A 10,029-nucleotide genomic window follows, 5' to 3' on the forward strand; every position below is an offset into this window, starting at 1 on the left:
AGAGAGGTGCACTGGAAACGTTATACCAACATGCACAAACATACTTGCACACACACAAAGGGAAACTGGGAATCACACCAGCGCAGCACAGCAGAGGGTGGAGCAGGCAGCAGCCTTCTTCCAGATGTGTGACATTAATTTAGTTGATCCAAAACATGAACCGGTAGCTCCCACTCACTCATCACCACTGTGTATGTGTAAGTATGTGTGTCTGTATATGTGACAGTGATTCTACTATTTTTAATCCTGCAGACTCAAAAAAACACCCATAAGTCTTCATTTTCTGTACACTCAAAAGACTTAGCAAAACAAGGAACAAAGAAGAAGACAACTGAAATCAAATTTCTTCTCATGAGTTTTAGTTCAAGGTAAAGAAGAGGCCTTAAGATAAAAAAAAAGGTGCATGATTTAAAAGGGGGGAAACAATGAGGAGTGGAGCAGGTTATGAGAACAGTCTTCTCTCTGACCTACAGAGCAGCGCCCCTGGACTTTCATACAATACTTTCCACCGGGAATCAGAGGGGGATACGGTGCATGGAAAGACTAAGAAAGAAAAAAATTAAATCAAATAAGAAGAGCGGAGGAGGAGACGGAGAAGAGATGTAGGAGGACGGAAGTGGTTGATTGGTTCCCCCAAGAGATTCTTTTGTTTAGATTGTTCTGCATTTCACTTCTTTCACTCTCTTCCCTCCGCCTCCTTCTTTTCTGACATCTGAGGTAGATTACAACAGAGACCCCAGGTCACATTTATGACTTAAACCAAGAACATATGGTGTTGTGTGCATGTTTGAACGTCCATTTCAGTACAGTGGGATTCCCCTCCGGTCCCCGAGTGGTGGTCAGATTTATTTTCTTGTCCATTGTCTCTTGCTGGGATATCAAAGGACCATTGTTTGTTGATCAGCAAGGGTGCTGCAGGTTACTTGCAGATCCTGGATGAGAACTCTTTGCCTCTCCTCCACATCTTTCCCTCTTATCTCTCATTACTTGTACTGACTTTTTAGTTATGTCAGCTCTATCACAGAAAATCCCCGACACAGGATATACACTTCAATGGAAAACTTGTTTTGATTTTAAAAGAATTAAGTGTGGTTATGTGTCGTTTGTTTTACCTAAGCCTTGACAAGGCTTGTTTTAATGTCCCTGAGGCTCCTCACTTTCTATCTGCACAGTATGCCTTCACTTTGATGTGAAAACTTGTCAAAAAAACCACTAATGGTAGCATGTTTGCATCACTGTTGCATGTTAGCAGGTGAAAGAAGGAATCTCATCTCGCAGTCATTTCAGTATAAACGCACATCTGTAAAAGTGTCAATTGATTTTATTAGCATCAGCTTCACTCAGTTGAAGAAAAACAACTTTTGTCTTTGGAACGTTTATCATGGAAGAAAAAAAATCTACAAAAGAAGTAGGAAGAACAATATATAAAACAATGGCATCAAAATAGTCTTGACAAAAAAAAAAGGCTCAAATATTTTTGGATGCAGGGCGCACTCTCATTTTTTGCCCTTTTGTTTACAAAATAACAAAGGGGGGGGGGGGGGGGGGGGGTATTTACAGTGCATATATTTACATTAAGGCTTTTTTGCTGAGGGAAAAAGACAATTGATCTGATACAACCCCCGCTTCTACACAATCAAATAAATAGTCAGATTTACCATGTTACATTACAGTGCTATATTGTCTTTATGCTACCTGCAGTGAATGAACAAACACAGTAAGAATAGCAGGGTAAAGGAAAAAAAAAAAATCACACCATCAAATGGACACCTTATGTATTAAAAGACAGGTACACACTTTTTTCCCCTCATGGCACTCATATTCTGTATGCAACATAAACCAATTAAGACCAGTGGTAACAAAGGTTGTAGGTCACATTCAATCTTGATGAGGTGTGAGCACCTTTAAAGGGCACAAGGGAAGCCAAATATACAGAAATGAGGGCTGGTGCTAGACTTCTGCACACTATTGTAAACCCTTGGATGGATTTGAATGGAAGTGATAGGATAGGGAACAGAATTCATGTTCTGTGTAAAAACAAACTTTGAGTTAAACTAAAGTTACAAAAAGCTAATGATAAAACCACGTGTACCTCCAATTTATTTATTTTCTAAAGGTGAACCTGTCCTTTAACAGAGAAAGTTTGACTGATAAAGCCAAGTGGCAAGTTACCTGTGTACAGTCAGAGAATTAAACACCCTTGGAGAAAGGACTGTCACTCTTGGACAAAAGCTCCACACAATGTCAGGATGTCTAGAGTGGCTGTTTCATTACAATGATGAGAAACATCAGAATTTAGTAAATTAAAACAGCACCATATATATTTAAAAGAACCACCCACATCCATCACAGCTGTTACCACAAAACAGAAACATATGAACCAGAGGCACTTAATAAAGGTATCAGTGATGATGATGAAGATACTTTGGTTAAAACATTTAAAAAAGTAAATCGTTTAATGGCACATCTGTTCAGAAATATTATTTTGATCAAATCAGTTGCTTTTGTTTTAACTGAGATTTCTAAAATGGGTCCTGCTTACATTTGTCTGGTTGGAAATCCATCAAAAAGAGAACGTAAATAATTAATCACCTAATTGCTGCTCTTTAGTATCCATCCACGTCCCTCCATCAGTCTATAAAATCAGAAATCTTTCTCTCTCCATCTCCATCTTTTTTTTCCTGCTCTATCATCCACATCTCCAGAGAACAAAGTCTTCAATTTTTAATATCTGATCGCTACACAAGTCCTTGCTGTTCGAAGATCCAGTCCAGTAGTGATAATGATTGTTCCAGTGGTGTTTGAGAGACATAAAGGCTGAGAGATAATCACGTCTAGTGCAAACCTAAGGAATTGGACTGAAAAAATTAAAAAATAAAATACAAATCAAATCTGGATATTCCAGTTATATAAACAAACCACCGAGTAAACAAAGATTTTGCTTGGCTAGCTTTCATAAACTTATATATTACAATAAAGACAATATTTTAATGTTTTTGTTTTTGTTTTTTCCAGTCACAAAAATAAAGAGTCCAAATGGACTGGAAACACATTTAGGAGCTACCATTTTCTTTTTGTTTTCAGGTGTCTTCTTCGTCATTGTCCAGATAAATCTAAACCAAGTAGATGTGGAGGCTGGAGTAGTGGCATGTGGCCACTTTCTTCCTACTTTAAAGCCTCCTACTTGTCCTGCTCCAGGTCAAGAGCATGTTTGTTTGCTATCGTACTGTTGTGACACAGGACTGCAGCACCAGGAGGAAAAGTGATGTCAGTGAAACCGCTCCGCAACACACGGCGTGTAACGCTGCAGCTGTGGGAGACGGAGTGAGTGCTTTACGTGTTATGATAGTGCTTGTACAGTATAACTTTTAGTGTGTGTGCAAATGCTGCTAGTTCTGGTGTCTCTTCATGTGAAGGGCGAGGTGGTCGGAGCGAGAGAAGGAGCGGGAGCAGACGGCACACTGGAAGGGTTTGGCGCCCGTGTGTTTCCGGTAGTGACGTGTCAGCTCGTCGGAACGAGCAAAGCGCCAGTCACAGCTGTCCCACGTGCACCTGTATGGCTTCTCACCTGCAGGACAGGAGACAGGAGTCAGTCTTCGTAAGTACAGCTAAGAAAACAGTGAGACTACTTTGAATGTCTTGCATAATCACAACACCTTCAACACTTGATGACAGTTGGCTCATTATACACATCTTAATGACAGCTATTTTCGTGAAAATACAAGATAATTCCCTGACTTAAAAGAGTCATACAGTTGGGTGGAGAAACTGGGAAAACAGGCTTTACTGAAAACTCCAGTTGTCTGGCTGCATATATAGTCACAACGCTGTCACTCACAGGCATTCATCAAGCACTCCAACTTTAACACTGCACAAGTTTCTCACAGCGTTATCGTCTGTATTGTCTGCCTTTGCTTCTGGCATGACTCTTTGATTGGTTTATCCTGTTACACAATCATACCACGCCTACAGCTGCTGGCATCTTCTGGCATTTTCTGGATGACTACTGTCTAACTTAACAGTGCATCTTTCTAGAAACATCACTTTGGGAAGAGGAATTGGGAAAGCTAAACAAAAGTAAGAACAGGTTGTTTCCAACTAAATCCAATTAATAAAAAAATTCTTACCCGACCTTTGGTAAAAAAAACCCAGCAGGGCTTAACATTGCTAAATGCAAAACCAAACAGAGAAAAGAAGCCTGTTACGCATTAAGGTCGGATAAGGTGAACAAAAACATATTTAGTTCTGATGTGGTCCAGCAGGTTTATGGTGAACCTACCCAAAACAACTGCCAAGAGTGCACTGGTCTGACAGTAAAGCAAGGAGGTGGGAGTGTGATAATGTGGAGCTGCATAAATCTACAAGTTGGTGCAGAGTGGATTGATATTTGTAGCTAGCACGATAAGGGCTTTGTCTCTTTTGTAAAATAGCATGCTGGTTGACAAGATTATTCGTAGGATGCCAAAACCACAGAGGACCTACTTTACATAGCAAAAGTGTGAGTATGTCACCTAACTTGAATATAACAGGCGCCTTGGTGGCATTTTACAAAGAGAGAGAAAGAGCAACACAACCCCTCCCGCAAAAGAACAGCTAAACAAATTAAAGAAAAACCTCTGAAGAATGACAGAACCTGTCTTCATGAGTTTACGCAAAACTGATATCTTCCTTCCAAGAAGGATTGAATTTGTCGTGAAAAATGAGCTCTGCAACGCTGCTACAACAGCTGAAATAAAGCTGTTATAAATTAATAAATTTATAAATTAAACTAAGAAACACAAACACCTAAAACTGAACACAATAAGAAAAGACAATGAAAGGACACTGAGGGGACTAAATAAAAAAAATAAAAAAAAAGAGGGAACTGAATACACTTTCAAACACATCCACACACATACCAACCAACACACTTACAATCAGGGTAATGGATGTTGATGGAGATTAGAGTGGGAACTCCCACTGGGACCCAAACGCATTAAGAATCATCTCATACAGATTACTGACAGGTGTGTGAGTGAGGACGCACGTTTGTGTGTGTGCTCAGCGCGAGTGTGTCAGCGTGCATTCAAGCAGCTGAATAAGAGAAGCAGAATGAGTAACAGGCAAAGATAGAAATAAATGAGAGGAGGGGCATCCAAGGGAGGGTTGAAGGTGGCAGCATAGCACAAAAACAGAGAGGATGATTAGATGAATGAAAGGGAGTAAAAAAGAAAAAAAGATAACTGAGCAAGGAAGACAAAAACAGAGAGGACATGTAGTTGCCGCTACACAACCATTTACGTGTTGTGTTCTCATCTTGTGGTCTATAATAACTGCAATAACTACGATCAGCCTGCAGCATGAATGACGCCAGATCTAATTGTCGTGTCATGTTCCCAGTATAAAATGCAAGGCACTCACACCCACAACGATGTTCTGAACAAGTAGTCCAGATTCATAAACGGAACACATTCTGCGTGAGAGTGAGTTTTGTTCGTGCTTCCAGATGAGCGAGGAATGTGTAGATATCAACAGAAGCTTTGTTTTGTTAGCTGGAGTAAGGTGGGGCCCAACACCTAAGCACTTGTTTGGTGACTTTACTCATCCAAAACTAAATGGTTCAAAAGTAAATGTGAAAGAAAGAGATTGACCAAAATAAAGGCAGGGAAACTATGGATAGGTTGAGAAAAATGGTCTGTAACGTGCACAGATGAGCAGATTAAACAGATACGTTCATATACTTTTTGTATCTGGACATACACATCTTGTATGTGTTTATAGTGGAAAAGAAAAAGACAAACTAGTTTCATAAAAGTGAATTTGAAAAATTTCTGATTTGGTAACATGAATCTGAAAAAGATGGCACCAAATGTCTAGCACTGAGCACATATTATGAGAGTCATCCACTGGCAGAAGTGTGTCACTTCCACCTGTTTTGATGGAATAGTATATTGGGCAGAGGATGGGAATGGGGAAGGATACATTTACACACACATGCCAAGAACACAACACTCTGCCTAGCAACTCAGTGCCAGTGCAGATACTGAAATCTGATTCCTGTTGGCTGATTCATTTTTTGATGGGTCTCTTTTTTTTTAAAACGCTAATTTAATTTGAGGAACATCTTACCCGTGTGAGTCCTGAGGTGGGCTTTGAGGTGGGATGACTTGGTGTAGACCTTCTTGCAACCTGACGACAGACACGGAGATAAACACAGACTGTTTAGGCCAAATAATCTGCATGTGTCTGATATGTATTTACCCAATAAACTGAGCTGTGGTATGCAAGAAATTTAAACTAATGAAGAGCAGAAGCTGTTTGGAATGAAATATGGTGCATATTTCGCAGAAACTCAAAACAGGACTTTCCTATATCTTGCTCAAAAACATGTGCGTTCCCCTGGTTTAGTATTAAAACTTTTAAAGTCACTTCTCAACAGAATACTGTAACAAAATTTAATTGATTTTTTTTTTACATTACATGAATTAAACTGAGCAGCTGCAGCAATGTAACTACTAGGAACTTGAAATGCGGGTCTGTGGAAATGATGGATTTGCTTCATCTGACTTTTAAAGAAGTTAGGCGTGTGCCGACATGCTCAGTGGAGCTCTGCTTAAGCTTATTTTACATGCTACCACAGGCCAGTTGACAATGATTGTCCTACAAGTACCTGCACATCTTACAGCCCGAGTTTGTGCATTTTATATACTACGTGCAAGCCAGTTAGAAAAAAATACTTTAACCTGAGTGAGCAATCTCAAGTATGCATGCAAATGTGTGTGTGGGAAAAAAGTTCAAATGACTAAAGAACAACATCTATGTAATTAACACACCCACACACACAGGCTCTTTCCACAATCATTCCTGTGATGATTTAGAAGCCGCAACAGTGTGGGAGCCCCTGGTTGACACTGACACAATAGTTTAAGGTGCAATAAAAATGCAAAGTACTTCTCAGACCTTACACTTAAGTGAAAGGCATTGACATATCATCTATTTTGCCGTAATATTTGTTATTTCAGTAGAGTGCGAAGAGGGCACCATGACCAAAAGGGAAAGTCAACATATAATTTAAAAAAAATGCATGGTAGTCTTAAAATGAATTTGGTTGCCATAATGCTGACCTTTGTGAGTGACCTCACATTTACCTGACCACACTGCAGCACAAAAACAAAAACACACACACACACCACAGAAGTAACAATCAGAATGTGTATACAGTGGTGGGCATGTGCTATTTTTCTAACCTGGGTAATCACAATGGTGGATCCGTCTTTTCTCCAAGTCTGGATTGTTCCTCCGGTTGTAGCGGACAGGCATGGGGTTCTGTGTTGGGGTTGGAGTTGCTGTGGGGACTTGGGGAAGGACTGCACCCGGGCCTTGGACTGGTGTGGGACCTGCAGTCAGGGACAAGGCTAGACTACCGGGTCCCGGGCCAGGTCCAAGTCCAGGACTGCCTCCTGCAAGCTTGGAGGCAATAGTGGCTGCATATGAAGGAGGAGGGGACATAGTGTGGAGCAGCTCCTTCTGCCTGTCAGGGCTACCCGGTTCTGAGTTTGGCGGGGAGGGCGGCAGGTAGAGCACCTGCTGCTGCAGGAAATGGGGGTGTGCCTGAGTGTGAGGGTGTGTGTATACACTGCCGCCCAGGCTATGGTAGGCAGGCTTGGCAGTTTGATCTTGTTGGGTGGCAGAAGCAACTGGCAAATCGTGGAAAGGCGTGTGGATTGTGGTGGTGGAATTGTGTTGCATCTGCTGCTGCTGATGATGCTGCTGAGCCTCCATACCATTGCCGTGGTGATGATCCAAGCCAGAGTTTAGGAGCTGGAACAGCGAGCTGCTGCCATCATGGTGGAGTCCATGCTGCTCAAACTGTGATGTCATTTCCTGTTTGACAAACACTTCTGGCAAAGAATCACCCCCGCGGTTGCCTCCCGACTGGTTGAAAACACTGAAATCTGGTAACCCTGTTAATGTCATACTTATGGCTGAGGTTTCCATGGCAATATTGCCGGGGCCATGCCCAGATGTGCTGCAGCTACTTGTGGGTGTAGTGTTGGGGCAGTGAGGCTGTAGGTTAGAGGAAAAACACGAAGAGGCAGTTTCAGTTTTGATTTGTGTGAGACCTTGATGGTTCTGGTGCTGAGGGAGCCGCAGATGCTGACTCGAGCCCATTCTCAGGTAAGTCACATCAGGCAGGTAAAGATTCATGTTGAGGGTGTAGGGAGCCCCAGTGTCATCATCAGTGAAGAACTGATCCACTGCAGATGTACTGTCTCTGTGTGACTTCTGCTGGCTGTCTGTGTGAGTTGGGAAGGGTAGGGGCTGAGGGGAGAGATATCGGTCCATCTCACATGTTGCCTGTGGATAGAAAGGTAAACACACACATAAAAAAGGTGGTCTTACAAATTGTAAATTTATATTTATATACCAGGACTATCCAGCCCAAACTTTAGCAAATGCTTCTCATGTACTTCCATTAACTATTCTGAGGCACTATTTTGAGAAAACAAAGGTTTGATAGGACAGTCACTGCTAAAACATTTATCAAGTAGTCATCAATAGGTGGCTGCAACATTCCCCCTCTGCCTGCAAAGCTGAACTCAAAAACCTACCTACCCTCTGTGAGGCCAACAATTAAGGATCTCACCATCTAAAGAATCAGATATTTTATATAAACAGCAAAAAAATCTGCACATGTGCACTTATGATAGGTTTAAAGAAGCAGCCAAACTAGAACTTTAGGTGAGCAACTTCAGGTCTCCTTTAGACTGTGCCTTATGGTCTAACTCCTGTGGATCTGATCTGAATAAAACTTAGCTTTGCAGCAGAGGATGAAACAGCAACATGAAAGGGAATGGGGAAACACCCATGCCTCCCTGTCCGCTGCAGCAGCAGCAGCAGTCTGGGGATGGGCTGCTATTTGAGGCTCCTGATCCAACCAGCTGTTATATAGACTTCTCGCTCCTGCTGCACAAGTTTCCTACTATGTGGGGACAGACTTGCGGGGACATTTCTGCCGAAGCTGGAGTCAGTTGTCAGCGTGGTATGATGGTGTGAGCGGGCGCCAAGGGGAGACCAACAACTGGTGACCAACTGGCTGGCTGGCATAGAAAACATGCGGTGAATGCGTTTGCAGACGGAGCGCTTCTGTCGCACGCTCAGCTGGTCGCTTACTCCCGAAAATAGTGCAAAATAAAGTGATGATTAACACAAACCAGCGAGGCCCAGTTAAAATTTACAGGCTAGCACAGAAACAACCTGAGCTCACAACCCCTCTGCCACGCCCATTCAAAGACACATAACATTTAAAGTCGGTGGGATTTCTAACCGGTTTACCTGTGCGAAGTCATTTTGTGCAGCCTTGTCCGTTCCGGGGATTTTGCAGTCCAAGCCGAACAACGCCGAGTCCTCAAGAGGGAATCCAGCGGGTAGAGTCGCCTTCTGCAGCGTATAGAAAGGGTCCTCCTGCACGCCGCCGCTCATCGTGAGTGTTGCGGCCATGAAGCTCCGACGCAGCAGCGCAAAATGCTCGTTCGTCCTGTTACGCAGAAAAGAGGATGCTACCGCGTACAGAGAAAGGAGCTGAACCGACTAGGTGTAGTGCGTGAGGTGGAGTAATTACTGTGTGCCTGTCGGCAACATCTCCTTCCACTTGTTCCATCCCTCCGGCCCACAGACAGTTTTCTATGTTTCTCGCTGCAGGGCGGAGCGGCGCAGAGTAAATACAGAGCACGCACCGCCCACTAAGCCCCTTGAAAACGCTTTGATCATCCATTCACCAGCCACCGCCCTACGCTCCATCTAAATGCATTAACAACCGCGTCGTAAAGTGTGCGGGACCGGCCAGACAGCAGAAAGGTGGGGAAGGATAAACTCCAGCCTTATTAAAATACATTTTTTTAAATCTTTTTATTCAGCTATTGTTTTTCCCCTTCTTCTGTTGTTTAAAGCTACTGCAGCCTCAAAACCAACTAATAAATATTTCTATTTGATTATAGGGACACCTTCATGTGCATTTTTAATTGCAGCTTGTAAATGTTAATTGTGGGT

The 10,029-nt window shown here is 42.5% G+C and overlaps 1 protein-coding gene across 1 annotated transcript; it reads right to left on the bottom strand.

Moving 5' to 3' along the window:
- Window positions 1-1,303: 1,303 nt before the first annotated feature.
- klf5a (Kruppel-like factor 5a) lies at window positions 1,304-9,729 on the bottom strand. The gene is made up of 4 exons (XM_042011072.1): window positions 9,316-9,729; window positions 7,227-8,337; window positions 6,109-6,168; window positions 1,304-3,568 (listed from the first exon to the last, which is right to left on the bottom strand). The coding sequence occupies exons 1-4, from the start codon at window positions 9,478-9,480 to the stop codon at window positions 3,390-3,392; spliced, it is 1,515 nt and encodes a 504-aa protein (XP_041867006.1). The 5' UTR covers window positions 9,481-9,729; the 3' UTR covers window positions 1,304-3,389.
- Between the last annotated feature and the right edge of the window lie 300 nt (window positions 9,730-10,029).

Source organism: Melanotaenia boesemani, chromosome 16, assembly GCF_017639745.1.
Source record: "Melanotaenia boesemani isolate fMelBoe1 chromosome 16, fMelBoe1.pri, whole genome shotgun sequence".
Taxonomy (NCBI): Eukaryota; Metazoa; Chordata; class Actinopteri; order Atheriniformes; family Melanotaeniidae; genus Melanotaenia; species Melanotaenia boesemani.

Coding starts and splice junctions, on each gene's coding strand:
- klf5a (XM_042011072.1), bottom strand. CDS start 9,480: ATGGCCGCAACACTCACGATGAGCGGCGGCGTGCAGGAGGACCCTTTC. Junction 8,338..9,315: donor CACAAAATGACTTCGCACAG/GTAAACCGGTTA, acceptor TTCTATCCACAG/GCAACATGTGAGATGGACCG. Junction 6,169..7,226: donor CCACCATTGTGATTACCCAG/GTTAGAAAAATA, acceptor GTCTGTCGTCAG/GTTGCAAGAAGGTCTACACC.